Source organism: Vidua chalybeata, chromosome 26 (genome assembly GCF_026979565.1).
Source record: "Vidua chalybeata isolate OUT-0048 chromosome 26, bVidCha1 merged haplotype, whole genome shotgun sequence".
In the NCBI taxonomy this organism is placed as follows: domain Eukaryota; kingdom Metazoa; phylum Chordata; class Aves; order Passeriformes; family Viduidae; genus Vidua; species Vidua chalybeata.
The window spans coordinates 4,871,249-4,886,797 of NC_071555.1; the positions used below are offsets into that span (position 1 = coordinate 4,871,249).

The 15,549-nt window shown below is 47.8% G+C and overlaps 1 protein-coding gene across 2 annotated transcripts in view; it reads left to right on the top strand.

Annotated features, from left to right (window-relative positions):
- MYO1D (myosin ID) overlaps positions 1–15,549 on the top strand; it is a 154,357-nt gene that overhangs the window by 82,988 nt on the left and 55,820 nt on the right. For both annotated transcript variants that reach the window (XM_053965192.1, XM_053965193.1), the window contains exons 20-21: positions 6,288–6,401; positions 12,580–12,734. In XM_053965192.1, the coding sequence (XP_053821167.1) occupies positions 6,288–6,401; positions 12,580–12,734 (269 nt within the window). The remainder of the gene's footprint in view (positions 1–6,287; positions 6,402–12,579; positions 12,735–15,549) is intronic.

Genomic DNA, 15,549 nt, shown 5'->3' on the forward strand with positions numbered 1-15,549 from the left:
TTACAACCTCACAGCACTTGGGGTGACCCACCCTGAGGGACAGAGAAATGCAGAATTCCCCCTGGGTTTTTTCAGGTTAGGCTGAAAACAAAATAATTCCTCTTCTGACCCATTTAATGAGCTGATTCCAGTTGCAGTTTCCGGCTAAACTGGGATAACTGTAGAAAGGACAATATTCACTTGTTAGAGATGTGATGATGGGAATCGTGGGTTTGGGTGGGAATGGAATGATAGTGAGGGACTCACTGGGGGTCTGTGTGTGATGGACACAGTGTGGGAGTTTTATTTTGTTCACTGTTATGCAGCTCTCCAGCCTTTAAGTCTTCATGCTCGTCTTGCTCCTGGTTCAGCTCTCAAGGACAATCTCCTGTGCAAGCACAGGGCAAAGCAGATTCCTGAAGCACAGATCCACACTTTATCCTGTTCCCTAACTGCCAGGACAGAGCTCCTGCCTTCAGACAAGTGTCAGAGCAGCATTTGTTGGTTTTGATGTATGGAGGAATCCCTGAGCATTTCAACAGGCCGTGTTTCTGTACTGTGACTGTGCTGGAAAAATCCAGTTTTTGTGGGTTTGTTGCACTGAGATGCCAGCACTTTAACAGTAGAAGCAGAATGGGGATGGGATAGGTGTTAACCACTATAAAGTGTATTTCTCCTGAGCCTGAAAGGCTTTCAGTGCTCTCAGTGGCAAAGCTTTAGCTGGCTGTGGGTGCATTAAAAGGGCAGCTCAGCTGAAATCACAAATATTGCAGGGTTATAGACTTGCAGCTGTGTGGGTTTTAAATTATCTTGTAACTTCTTTTAACTTTTGAAAGGTTAAATTGTTGTTGCTTTCTTCTCACAGAGAGGTAGGACTTGATCCCCTACTGGCCTGCTAAGTCAGGGATTCCTGGCATGGCTTTGGAGCCATCAGTGCTTCCCATCCCTGGCAGTGCCCAAAGCCAGGCTGGACAGGGCTTGGAGCACCCTGGGACAGTGGAAAGTGTCCCTGCCCTGGGGTGGCACTGGGTGATCTCTAAGGTCCCTCCAAACACAAACCACTCATGATTCCATGGTCTCAGACTGCAGCACTGTGCCATCCTCATGGATGTGTAAGCCTGGTGATTCCAGAGCATCTCCATGTCACAAATGCAAACCATCCCATCCAAACCCACACTGGGATGTGGCTCCTCCCTCAGGGAACTAACTGTTTGTCTTCTGCTTGTCCAGACAGGAAATGTCCGAGTGAGCAGAGCAGGGAACACAAACAGCGCTGAAATGTGAAAGTTAACAGGACAAGGATTTGACATTTGAGAATTTAGCATTTCCGTTTCCAAGCAAGGCACTTCCTCAGGTCATGTTTCTGGCTTAAACACTGGATCTGCAGACTAAGCACCAGTGAGAGCTGTTGGACAGGAGTGACTCCGTGCTCCAGCTGCAGGAGCACAGGCTGGGAGCAGCCTTTGCCCTTCACAGGAAACAATTTCCATCCTAAGCTGTCTAAAGTGAAGGTGTTTCTCTTGTCAGAAATACAAGTTTTGGCATCCTGCCTCTTACCCCAGAGTAAGGGCAGTCCCTGGGTGACCCTCAAGGCTGGGACAGGGGAATCTCTCCTCATTGCTGCATTCTTCCCTTTGACGTTTTAACAAATAAATTACCAGGTTTCTTCCCTTTAGCCTTGACTTCCCCATGTCCTACCTGTTGGATTATGGTTTTTTTTTTTTTTTTTGGTTTAGAGATGGAGTAACTGAGAGGTGTTTTAAAAATTTTTATCTTATTTTTAGTTTTATGAAGGTGTATATATATGTATATATATATACATATATAGATATATATGTATATATATATACACCTTCATATATATATAATTTATATATTATATATTGTGTACACAATATATACATATGAAGGTATATATATATATATATATATATATATATAAAAACCCAAATATTACCTATAAATCCATTTCCCACATTACCAAACCTTATTGGCCCAGGGTGGCCCTTGGTGCTGGCACGTGCAGCCTGGCCCAGTGCTCAGGGCAGATTTGTCTCACCTCTCATGTTAAACCTGGTTCCTGTGGATTTGTTGGTTGTGTTTGTTCTCTGCTGAAAATTGGCTCAGATGAAGCTTTAACAGGGCCTGCAGAGTGAATCTTAGAAATGAAATTGTAATTATGAGGTGATTTCATTGCTTCCCTTAAATAATTCTCCTGAACAAAGCAGCAATTCACAAAAAAGGCTGCTCAAGTTCATCCGTGCTGTGTTTTCATGATTCAGCTTATTTGAGGATTCTTGAGCAAAAACTGCTCTTCCCTGAGGCAAGAAGGTGTTAGTGGGAAGGTGTTAAAGGGCATTTTGGTGAGCTGGGCTGAATGCTTTATTTCTGAAGCAGCATCAGCCTTCCTCTGTGGCTTCCTTCAGGTATTGAGTCACCAAACCACATGTGAAGGAGTTGTTAGCTGTCAACAGCAATGTCAGGTGTCAGCTCTTGGAAATGTTCCATCTAATGCACTTCTTTCTTTGCAGAGAAAACAGATTAAAAGCAAAAATACTGGACAACTTGAGCAGACACAGGTTGAGCCCAGAGCTCACCTATTTAAATACATTTATGAGTAGAGCACACCCTGTGACCTATCAGATATTGGTTCATTAAATTCGTTGAGACAGAATTTTTTTAGCTGATGACTGACATTGATATAATGAATTCTTCAGGATCTAATTCTTCTTCTGAATTCTTCATTGATCTAATGAATTCTGAATTCTAGAAGATTCTAGATCAGGAAGAACTTCTTCCTGGAAAGGGTGGTCAGGCATTAGAAGAGGCTGCCCAGGGAGGTGTTGGAGTCCCCATCCCTGCAGGTGCCCAAGGAGCACCTGGCCATGGCACTCAGTGCTCTGGGCTGGTGACAAGGTGGGGATTGGGCACAGGTTGGACTCGATAGGCTGGGAGGGCTTTTCCAATCTCAATAATTTTGTGTTTCTAAGTCTAAGAAGTCAGTTTATTCCAGGAACTGCTCTCCAAATTTTGAGCTGCTGGTAAAGTTTTCTTTGCCTGTGTGGGGGCCCGATTTCAGCAGCTTGAGCTGAATAATAATGGAGTGCTCTGTTTGGAGCAGGGGCTGTGAAGAGGCTTTGAAGCCTCGCTGGGGGAGGGGAATAGACTGTATGGTTGCTTCCCTGCAGTAGGTACAGGTAGAAGCAGGTCATTCCTGCCTATGGAAAAATCCATCTTTTCTGAGCATTGTGGTACTCTTCACTTTTTCAAAGGAAATTTTCAAGATTTTTGCCTTAGGAGAAACCAAATGCATATTTCATGCAAACCTCCAGATTTTGTTGGATCACCTAGGAAACAACTCTCTCTCTTTATTTTCTTTAGAATAAGGCTTTTCTTCTCACTTTTCCCTTGTCACTTGTGGCACCAAGCTCCATTGACACGATCATCTCTTTCAAAGGCCGGTGCCCTGCGGTGTCCAGAGGCCACTGACAGACACCTGAAAAACTTCCATGAAGATTTTTCAGCTCTAGGCCAGATCTTCATTTCCCCCACAGGTTTGTCAGGAAGCTAAATTAGGACTGATTTACATTTGGATCAACAAGATATAAATACAGAATGCCCAGAAGGTGCAGAGAACACAGTGCTGGGAAGGGCTGTTCTCTGGGAGGGAATGAGCTGTAGCTGAGAACAGAAGGCCTGTCCTTACTCCTACAAGCCCAGTAGTGGTATTTGCACTGGTGTGCAAGTCCCTTCTGTGCCTGCTCCCCAGTGGGACAGTTTTTACTTTAACCCACAGCAGGTATTATTTACACAAATGCACTGTAGGTGTACGAAGCACCTCAAGCCTGTTTTGCATGGAAAAAGCTGGAATGACATGAGAATTTTCTCCTCAGGTGAGATGAGCTGCTGGGCCTCTTCTTTGGTACATTTCTGTAGCTGAATTTTAATACTAAAACCAGCGGGGAGCCATGAGAAAGTAGTGGGATTCAAAACATGCCTGTAGAACGCCCACAATATTCCAGTGGCTTGGAATACACTTTTGGGGCACTGGTCAGCAGGGGCTGAAGGTGAGTCCAGGTGTGCCAGAGGCCAAGGACACCTGGCTTGGATCAGCAATAGGGTGGCAGCAGGAGCAGAGCAGTGACTGTCCCCTGAGCTGGCACTGCTGGGCATGTCCAGTCCTGGGGTCAGTTCTGGGCACCTCATGATAAGAAGGAGCTGAGGGGCTGGAGCGTGTCCAGGGCAGGGAACAGAGCTGGGGAGGGGCTGGAGCCCCAGGAGTGGCTGAGGGAGCTGGGAAGGGGCTCAGCCTGGAGAAAAGGAGGCTCAGGGGGGCCCTTCTGGCTCTGCACAACTCCTGACAGGAGGGGACAGCCAGGGGGGTCGGGCTGTGCTGCCAGGGAACAGGGACAGGAGGAGAGGGAACGGCCTCAGGCTGGGCCAGGGGAGGTTTGATTGGATATTAGGGAAAATGTCTTGACAGAAAGAGTCATCAGGCATTGGCTTTTTCCAGCCTTTCTCACTGCGAAGGCTGAGTGTGCTTCCCATCTCTGCTTCCCAGGCAGCAGCCACAGGACCTCCTGCCCTGGGCTGGCTCTGGTGTCACAGCACCAGGTATCTGCTCCCTTTGTCACCAGGGGCTGGGGTGGGTGTGTCAGCAGCCAGGCAGGGTCATGGCAGTGCCCAGGGAGTGTTCACTGTGTCAGATTCGGCAAACAAATCACAGTAAATCATTGCCCCCAGCACTGATCTGAGCTCTGAAGGGCAGATCCAGCCCCAGGGACTGGACTCTGGTTCAGCTCCCAGGACCTGGAGCATGGAGAGCCCAGAGCTTCCCCAGTTCCTGGTTGAGGAACCGGTGCTGCTCTGCTCCAGCACCCAACATGTGGCACCAGGCACTCCTAACCTACTTTCTCAGGGCCATTCAGTGTTTCATAGCCTTTAGGCTTTTTTCTCCCATTCATCTGCTTCCTAAAATAATCCTGGTTACTCAGCATCTCTTCCTGTGAGACTTCCCAGGCCCTCAGTCATGTTCTTCAGCTTCTCTGAACCATCAGAGTCTCCTTCACACTCACCAGCCTGGTCCTTCACAGGCTGTTCCAGGTGAGCCCATGGCTTCCAGGACGTTATTCCCATGTTATTCCTTGCCTGTGCCAACATTCTGCTTTTTCTGAGCCGCCTCATGTCTTTGTGCCAAGATCTCTCCATAGCTGTCTGAAATCATCCTTGGTTGCTTTTTCTGAGTCAGTGCCGTTAATGTAAAGCTGTCACAGAGCTCCCCAATTTGCATTTTTTGCCTTTATCTGCTCTGAACTTTATCACTCTGCTGCCTCCTGACTGAGGGTATTTAAGTTCTCCCGTTGTCTCCTGATTTCACCCTGGAAAATCCTATTTATGTTCATCCTCCTCGTCACATCTTGTCTCCCCTTCTCAGTTGATTAATAAATATCTCGGTGACTGTGATACACTGATGACTCTGGCTTTGCCTCAGTGAAAAACAATTTCTACTTTGTGTCCTACTTTCTTAGGCACTTCCAACAAACCTTTGCATCCTGCCTGGGGAGTGTTTAGTGCTGAGGGGCATCCAACAGCCTGGGTGAGGTGGAGCTGCTGGAGCTCTCCCAGGCTGGGAGAGCTGGGGGTGCTCACCTGGAGAGGAGAAGCTCCAGGGAGACCTCAGAGCCCCTGCCAGACCCTAAAGGGGCTCCAGGAGAGCTGGAGAGGGACTTGGGACAAGGGATGGAAGGGCAGAACCCAGACCAAGGATGGCCCAAAGCCTGAGGTCTGGACTGTGCCAACCCCTGGTGCAGCCTGGCTCTGCAGGGCAGGGATTCTCCAGGGACCTTTGGGGTGACAAAGGCTCATGATAATGTGGGGACAACAGCCTGGGATCAGGCTCCACTTGGACAGGGCTTGAACGTGGCTGGGGAAGCATCTGGCCTTGGTTTGAATGAAGCCCTGGAATTTCCCAGGTGGATCCAGCTCTGCTGGATGACTGGGAATGTTGCTCCTCTGTCTCTGATTGTATAATGGGATTACAGGGACCATGTTCCCTTTTCAGTGGTCCAAGGTCCAAAGGAGAAAACCTGTTTAGGAGCTGTGTGAGTTTGGAGTATTTTTGTGTGAGTTTTGGCTGTTTGTGAGTTTAGGGTGTTTGTTGTGTGACTTTGGGGTATTTTTGTACGAGTTTGGGGTACTATTGTGTAAGTTTGGGACATTTTTGTGTGAGTTTGGCACTTAGCACTGCACAATTTCATTTCCTGTGTTCCTGCAGTGATCAGTGGGATTGACAAGGTGTTTCTGTGCAGGTGAATCGCTTTAACAAGGTGGAGGACAGGGCCATTTTCATCACTGACAGACACCTGTACAAGATGGACCCCATGAAGCAGTACAAGGTGATGAAGACCATCCCACTCTACAACGTGAGTACAGCACTGGGGGTCCTCATCTGGGGCTCTTTCAGGGCAGTGTCTTTTCTCTGTAGTTCCATTTTCATATCCATAAAAATGGAAAAAGTCCTTGGGTTACAGTTTCTAATATATTTAATGTTTTTGTAACAGTCACAGTGCAGTTATTGGAACACCAAAGCATCAGGGTGAGATTGTTGGGGTGTCCTGGGCAGGACCAGGAGCTGGACTGGATGATCCTGGTGGGTCCCTTCCAACTCAGGATATTGCATGGTTCTATGATTCTATGATCATTCTATGATATTCTATGATAGATTCTATGATCATTCGCTTTTAATTTTGGTGCATAAAATAAAAGTTAAACCCCAAACTGCCTCTTACACTTCTCTACTCCCTCCCTGTTTGTTTGCTTTGCTGTGTGCAGGATCCTGGCCCTGGCAGGGGCTGGCATTTCACAGCAGCTTATGGCACTATTCCTGTGTCTCTGAGGGTTTGTTTGATCCTTCAGGTCGTGCTTGAATTTATTTATTTTTATTTTTTTATATTTGTTCATGCTTAATGTAAATCTTCTCAAAACTAAATTCAGAATTACAGTGAGGTCTGGCCTTGGGGGTAGCAGGGTGGAGCTGCCAGGCAGTGGATTATCAGGGATGGAAAGGGTGGGAGCACCTCAGCTTTGCTCCCCAACATCCTGGAGCAGGGATTCAGCTGAGTCTCCCCCAGCCCGAGGTGACAGTGCTCTGGTTATCTCCAGCCTCCAGAGCCTGCCTGGCTGCTGGGAAATGCCCTGCACGGATTTACTGGGACGTTTGCATTTGGAGAAATGACAAACCTGGCATTTCTGTATTGCTGAGAGGGCAGGGATGGGATTAGGGTGAGGGTGAAACCTCATCTGCAGATGTGGAGGGGATGGTTAGCTCTGGCTGCATCCATAATGTTGGGTTTAGAGTCTCCTCCTGCCCTCCTTGCTGGGCATCAGCCTCAGCTGGGCACCCAGCACAGCGTATCCATGGAGTAGCTACTCCCAGTAGGAATCCTGGCTGCAGCAGGCAGTGTCTCCATGGCAGTGCCTCTTGTTTTGAAAGGAAGGTGCCCTGAGCAGCTGTTTTCCTGGCTGCTGTGCTGTCCCAGCACTGGTGTCTCCATGCTCTGAGGGGCTGGCAGCACATCCTGCTGTGTGCCCAGGGGCTGTGTGCCTGTGTAAACCAGGGTGCAGACACCCCCAGCCTGGTGAAAACCAGGGTGCAAACACTCCCAACCTCCCAGCAGAACTCAGACACCCCAACACTCACAGCCTTTTAGCAGAGGGGTTTTCCACACCTGATTTTCCAGGTGTTCCCAGACAGGTGTTTTTTGGTGATGTGGACATGGCAGGATTTTGTCCATCAGGATTTCTCACTATTGGTTTCTCTACCCTTACCTTAACCAGAGGGTCCAGGTCACTGAAATTCACTGAGTGAAGGAATAATGAGAGATAAATCTGTGTTTATCACAGGTTTAGAATAATGTCTGTTTTACCTGTGTGCCTGATGGGTGTGAAGGTGCAGATTGTACATTTACAGCAACACAAGACCAGATCATTTGTTGGTCACCTGAACATTTCCCTCTGAAATCCTTAATGCCTTAAACATCAGAGCTAAGCAAGTCAAGTACAATTTCAGGTTACTCATAGAATATCTGCTACTAAGAAATGTCAGTAATTGTTGCTTTTTCACCAATAAAAGATGTGTCTAAAATAGAATATCCATTCCTACAGAGAGCCCTAGGGCACGCTCTATGGTGGTCTTGTGTTGGCTATTTTGGCTGTATTTTGGCTCAGTGTTGGTTGTATTTTTGGCTCTATGTTGAATTTTTGCTTGTATTTTGGCTCAATATTGTTATATTTTGGCTCTGTGTTGGTCATGTGGCTGATTTGCATTTCCTCAGGACAAGAGCAGTTAATGATGTGTGCAAGTAGGTCTCTCTTGCTCTGAGTTCTCACATTTCTGCAGCTATAAATCAGTTTTATTGGTAGATCTGCAGTTATTCCCTTCAGTAACCTACCACAGGGAATCTTGGCCAGACAGTTTGTTTGACCTGAGCAGGAGTCCTTGAGATTCCAGGGGTCCTGGAGTGCTTGGCACAGGAGGGATGGGTCCAGCAGGTCCTCTGCTGACCCATACAGGTCGTCAAGGTAATGTTCCAGGGTGGAAATTCGATTAAACTGAGCTTTGGTAGATTCTGTGGTGTAAAAGTCCAGTTCTGTTGCCCTGTGTCCTGGGGAAGAGCCCCAGCCCTGCCTGCACTGCTCTAGGACTGGGGTGGGCACTGATCCTGCTGATGGATCCAGAGCCCCCTGAGCTGCAGGAAGAGGAGAGGAGGAGAATTTGGGGTGCCTTTGATTTATACACAGGACACAAAATATTTCATAGAATAATGGAATGGAATTTGGATTGGAAGGGATCTTAAAGACCATCCAGTGCCACCCCTGCCATGGCAGGGGCACCTTCCACTGTCCCAGGCTGCTCCAAGCCCTGTCCAGCCTGGCCTTGGACACTTCCATGGTTCCAGGAGCAGCCACAGCTTCTCTGGGCACCTGTGCCAGGGCCTGCCCACCCTCACAAGAATGATTTTTTTCCTAATATCCAATCTAAACCTACTTCCTTCCAGTTCATAGCCACTCCATTTGTATTTCTCTTGCCAGGATTTCTCAGATTTAACTCTGGCAAACAGTCAATCCTTTCACGCAGTTATTTGTTCCTTGTTGTAGTTATGTTTCATATTTGTTACCTTGTGTTTATATTTGTGTTGTTTTTCCACCCCTGAGTTGCCTTGCACACTCTCCCCATTTTTCTGTGCCTGATCCCTCCTCTCATGGAAGCCCTTCCACCATGTGAGGGAGGCAGTGGATGGAGCTGATCAGTGATACAGAAATTCCTTCCTTTCTGGGACAAGAGCAATGGTTTGAAATGCTCTGAAGGTTTTTTGAGGAGCAAATGGACAATAATGACATCAGTAGTGATGTGTATCCATGGAGCCCTGTCCTGCGTTTGATGAGTGTTCTCTGGGAAGAGGGATTGTCCTTCCCATGCACAGAGGTGAACCAGACTGGAATCCTGGAATCCTCTGCCTGCTCCTCTGCTGCTCCCTGTCAGCGTTTCAGAAGTGCCCTGTCAACACAGCAGCATCCTCGGGGGTGGTGTTTCCATGGAGATATCACTGGAGACAGTCAGCTGATGGCTGCTACACACACAAACTTGTTTTCAGCCCAGGAAATCGCTCCCCATGTCCCAGAGCCAGGTCTGCCTGGCCATGGGTGGAGTCTCTCCTGTCCCTGCACAGTGCCAGGCTCTGCACTGGCACAGGGGAAGGGCTGGGAACTAAACCAGGTTTGATTTGCCTTAGATAGAAGGAAGGAATTTTTTATAGTGAGGGAGGTGAGGCCTTGGCACAGGATGCCCAGAGCAGTTGTGGCTGCCCCTGGATCCCTGGCAGTGCCCAAGACCGGGTTGGACAGGGCTTGGAGCAGCCTGGGATGGTGGAAGGTGTCCCTGCCCATGGTAGGGGTGGCACTGTGTGATCTTTAAGGTCCCTTCCAACCCAAACCATCCCATAGCTCTGGATGAGGAATGTGCCATTCTCTACACAACCTGACAAACAACAGCTTCCCTGTCAGCCCTGCTGGTTTCTCCACATGAAGATGCTGCTTTGGGGGATTCTCTGTGTGGATTTTTCATCTGCCAGCACTCTGGCATCACCTCAGAGTACCAATACACAGTGACCTTCTTGTTTTTACCTGAATTAAAACCAAACAGGTAATGGCTGAGAGGAATGAAAAGGCACCCAAGCAGCAGAAAGGCTCTAGCAGCCCTATCTCCCCTGCAGTGGTGAACTTAATAAAGGATGTTCTGCAGAAGCTGAGGATTTTTTCCTGCTCTTCAAGCAGGGCCAATATTAGTGTTGGTAAATACTGAGATAAGCACCTTCTCTGAAATGATTTCTTTTGTGTTGCATTTATTCGCTCACGGTCTTGTGGGGAGGGGTGAAATGGGAAGATTTTGAAGGGCTCTTGGCCTCCTAACAGGGTTCTGTTGAATAATTAATGTTTAAATTACCTTTTCAAATCCACCACTGCAACTTGTTCATCTTTCACACTCGCTGCACATTTAAAACCTTGATGGCAGCAGTCCCTGTGGTGCTATTGTGCTCACAGGAGGGTATTTAAGCATGTAAATTAATTTTAAGGGACACTATAAAGCCAGGCAGCTGTCAATGCCTGTGCATGAGGTGGAGCTTGTTGGGAAAGCATTTCATAACCCCAAAATAGCCTGAACTTGGAATAATCTCCACCTGTGCTGGTGCAACTGGTAGCAGGAGGGCCCTGCCTGGGGTTTCTGGATCAGCAGCTGCTGTCCTTCATTCCTGGGGTAACAAACCAACAAAATCCCAGGGACTGGACCTTGTATGGAGTCTGATCCTGAAAACAGGGCACAGAGCACGCTGCTGTGGCTGGGCTGGGCTTTTCTGGGCTGGCTGAGGCATCCGGAGCTGCTGGAGCAGCTTCCTTGGAAATAACACGTTGTGAGTGCTGCAGCAAACCTGAGGAGCAGCCCGAACCCCTGGGGGCCCTGGGCTGCCAGGAGTTGGGAATCTCCAGCTGGACTGGGGGACACAAGAGCCTTTTCCCCTAAACAAGGGAATAATGAGGCTGTAATTTCAACAAAATGCTTTATGGGTGCCTCTCACTTGTAGGGGAATGGGGCTTCCCTCTGCAAATTCCTGAATGCAAATTCCTCCTCTCAAAGGAGCCTTTTAATGGACAGGGAAAGTCCTCTGTGTTCTCTTTGTACACATCATCCTTTCACCATTTTATTTATTTTATTTTATTTTATTTTATTTTATTTTATTTTATTTTATTTTATTTTATTTTATTTTATTTTATTTTATTTTATTTTTCCCATGTATTATATTCTATGTATTTTATCCCATTTATTATATTCTATTTATTTTATTCTATTTTCTTTTCTCTGCTCTGCTGTACTTGCCTTTTGAGGCTTTTTTTTTGCTCTCTTTACACATTGTTTCCCCAACACAGATCCTTTTTTTGCTTTCTGTAATATTCTTCTGAGTAACCTGTGCCCCCAGATTGCCCCTCCTAAAAATTCCCTGGTTTTCCTTTGTGAGATGATCACAAAGCTTTTGATGAGCCAGGTGCAATTACTTAACAGACAAGAAGAAAATGCCATAAAATAAAACACCCAAACCAAACCCTTGCACCTTTTTGTTTTGTCAGAAGAGACAGACCTTAATCCATGCCTAAATCATGGGAAGCATGGGAATCACTGTGGCTTTGCAGGGTTTGTGACTCAAATTCTTCCTAAATTCTTGTTACCTGCAAATCACAGTGGCACAGAGTTGTTCAGGTTGAAAAAGACCATTAAAATCATCAAGTCCAGCAGCAGCACCACCAAATCACATCTTCCAGTGCCACATCCACACATTTTTTGGACACTTCAGGGATGGAGACTCCACCCCTTCCCTGGGCAGCTGTGCCAGGGCTGGTCACTCCTTTCAGTGAAGAAATTCTCCCAGTATCCCACCTAACCCTCCCCTGAGGCCTTTGGTTTCCCAGAGTGTGGAGGCTTGGAGAAGCTGTTGAGCAGACTCCCGATGAGTGTGGGATGCAGTGGTGTCAGCCAGGGGAGGTTTTGGGGAGAGCTTTTACCTGGGGCTGTTGGGAGAGCAGCTGGTGCCATCCTTGGTGGGTGCCCCGTGGCCCTGGGGAGGGGGAGGGACACAGCAGTGACACAGGAGCTGCTGGGAGCCATCCCAGGCTGGACGGGCACACTCTCTCACACCTCCCAGGCTGCTGAATTCCACAGAGCTGCTGTTGTTTCTGCTTGCTCAGCTGCTGGGGGAACACCCACCCACTGCCACCCCTCAGCTCCCTGGTGGCGGTTGGGAGCATCCTGGAGAGGAGAGAACCAGCCTGGCAGTGGCAAAGGCACAGGCAATCATGGAATCATGGAATGGCTTGGCTTGGAAGTACCTCAAAGCCCATTCAGTGCCACCCCTGCCATGGGCAGGGACACCTTCCACTGTCCCAGGGTGCTCCAAGCCCCATCCAGCCTGGCCTGGGACACTTCCAGGGATCAAGGGACATCAACATTTTTATATCAGCACAGCCAACATTGTTCTCCCTTTCTCTCCTCAGCTGGTGGGGCTGAGTGTCTCCAATGGGAAGGACCAGCTCGTGGTGTTCCACACCAAAGACAACAAGGATCTCATCGTTTGTCTCTTCAGCAATGACCCCTCCAACGACAGCAGGATCGGGGAGCTCGTGGGAGTCCTGGCCAGTCACTTCAAGAGGTCAGTGCTGGGGCTGGGGCTGCTGGACACCTATTCCAAAGTGGAGATCATCCCTGGAGTCACTGTGCTGCTGGGCTGCAGCTGGAGCTGTGGTACTTCACTGCACTCTTGGGATACCACAGTGACCTTTCTTCCTGGCGTTTTTGGGACACACTTTTTACTCTTTGTTGCCTCTTCTGCCTTCCCTGTATGTGTGTGGCAGCCACAGGTGTTTGGGGGACAAATGTCACTGAAGGTGCACTTGGGGTGTGTCACAATGGCTCCTGAGGACTTCTTACAGCCAAACTCTTCATACTTAAAATTAAGATGGAGCTTTTCTTTGCTCAGATTGACCCCTGCCCTAGTACCATAAATCACCAGCAGGTGATTTATTGCTTGAGCAATAAATCATTGCTGTGCAATGTCATCTCTGCTCCCTGAAGTCTGTCTGTCTTGTAAATCCCTGAGCCAAAGCTGGTGATTTGGTATGGGGGTATCTGGGATTGAGCTCCTGGAGCAGCAGGAGTCACCTGGATCCCAGGAGTGAATTCCAAGCTGCCCACACCAGCACCAGGCACAGAAAGGAACTCCAGGGAGAAACAGACTATGGAGTGAGCAGATCTTTGGGTTGTTCCCTGGCTCCTCCAGAGGAGATTCCCAAGAGGAATGATGCTGCTCAGCATGTGCAGCCTTGGCTTTGCTGTTCACAAGCCCCACAGAACTGAGAGAGCCTTTATAGGTAAATCTTCATACAGAGCTGTGAGTAGCAGGAAAACGAGAGGGAATTTTGGTCCCTTTAGGTCCCTGGGTGTTTTTCCATGAATTCAAGAAGACTGAGCTGGTCCAGCCACTTCACACCATAGTGTGAAGTTCAGGACTGGCCCTGCTTCTTTGGGCAGAGGCTGAGTCCATTGGAAATGGATTCTCAGCATTGGCATAACTTGATTGGGGAAATTTGGTGCTGCAAAGCAACAGAAAACATTCTCTAGTTTTGGTTTTACCTAAATATTGTTTCATGTCAAAGGCAGCTGCTCTTGCAGGCTCAGGAGATTCTGTAAAGCAATGCACTTTGTTTGGGAATCCTGGAAGTCCCTGGAGTTCTTCCATCCAGCATCACCTTCAGGTGGCTGATGCTCCTCAGGGCTTTGCTAAATCTCTGGTGTGGGGATGGGCTGTGACACTGTTGGTGACACTCCAGCTCCTGTGTTCAGTGTCCAATTATCCAAAATTGCTTTTACTTTTGCTCAGATGGGTCCCCCAAGCACCAGCCCTTGTGTCACCTGTTCCCCACCCAGCCTCAGCCAGAGGTGCTTCATTTTAACAAAGGATGTTGTGACCATGAGCCTGAAATGTTGCACCATTCTCCTAAAGGTGGAAACTGCTGATTTCCAGTTTCTTATACTGATTTAACAGTGACATTTCTATCTTTAAAAAGAATTTGATTTAATCTAATCACTGTCTGTAGGAGAATGGCAGTTAAATACATTTATGTGCTGATCAGCTCCACTTAACACAATATTAGCATTATTTTAGTGCTTGGAATGACAAATCTCAGCACAGCTGGGTAAATGGGAGAGCTGCTGTAGAAGCCCCTTTTTCTCCAACATACAATAAAAGTTCCTGGATGAAGGGCAATGCACAGGACAACTTGCATTTTGTTTCCCAAATATATAAATGTCATGGTTTCCCTCTTCAAAGCAATATCTGTAAATCAAAACATTCAGGAATGTATTCATGTTTTCCATCACTTTCCATTTTCCTAGCATCAAAAACTCCTGTCAGTGAATGGGATTAGCTGACCCTGTGCTGCAGAGGCACTGGGGGAATTCCTCATTAGCCGGGATTAGCTGCGGGTCGTGTGCCTCGGCAGGGGTCGGGTTTCTCTGCCCTGCCCGAGGAGGTGCTCGTTGTGAGCTAAGGCTGGAGCCAGCAGGAAAATCTCAAGCCTAAAAGTTCAGTTGCTTGGAAGATCCCACCCATGGTGGGGTTTAAGGGCTCTGCTCCCCCTGGGGTGTGGGAGCAGCTCCCATGGGTTCCAGGGCTCTCTGAACATTAAAAGCAATTTCCAGCCATCTCAGCACCCATCCTGAATCCCTGCTGGGAGGTTTTAGCAGGGCTGAGGTGTCACAGGCACCTGTGGCTGTGTGGGTGGTGGTAGGTAATGATCCTGCAACTGTGTGTGTAAAAAAATCATGTGGGTTCAGTGCCATTCTGTGGTGTAGGAAAGGGGAGGAGGAGGCTGCTGGTGTCACCTGAGCTGAGGACACCCAAACCTTCTCATTCTGATACTTTCTATCAGTTTTGTTGGGTTTTTTATTCCAAACTCTTTGAACTGGGAACATCAATGCTCACACATCTATTTGGGAATTTTGGACATTTTCAGCAAGAAATAGCTTGGACATTTTAGAGCAATTATAGAGGTGACATCTCTCAATGCTGCATTCTGCAGCTGCTTTTGGGCACAAAGGCTTCACATTTGGGAATGTTTTGCCTGAGTTCACGTTTCTTTGCATCACCTATGAAAGCTTCATGAAGCTGTGTCTTTTAAAAGTTATTCCTGGTAGGAATTGTCTTGCTTTGAGATTGTGGTTCACAAATAAGTGTTTATACAGGGGAAAACTAACATGAGGCTGCTGTGAGCTGTAACATTTTTAGTGGAGTTAGCAGGAGTTCAAGTCACGCTTCTACTGAGTCAGCTGGATTTGGGGTTTTTATACAATGCCGCTGAATTCCCAATAGAAATTATGGGAAGCTGGATGAGGTGTTGATGTAGTGGCCACAGAAAGTTCATGTCTGCCTGCAAAGCAGTGTGTAGTGTCCATGAGCCTGAGCTCCC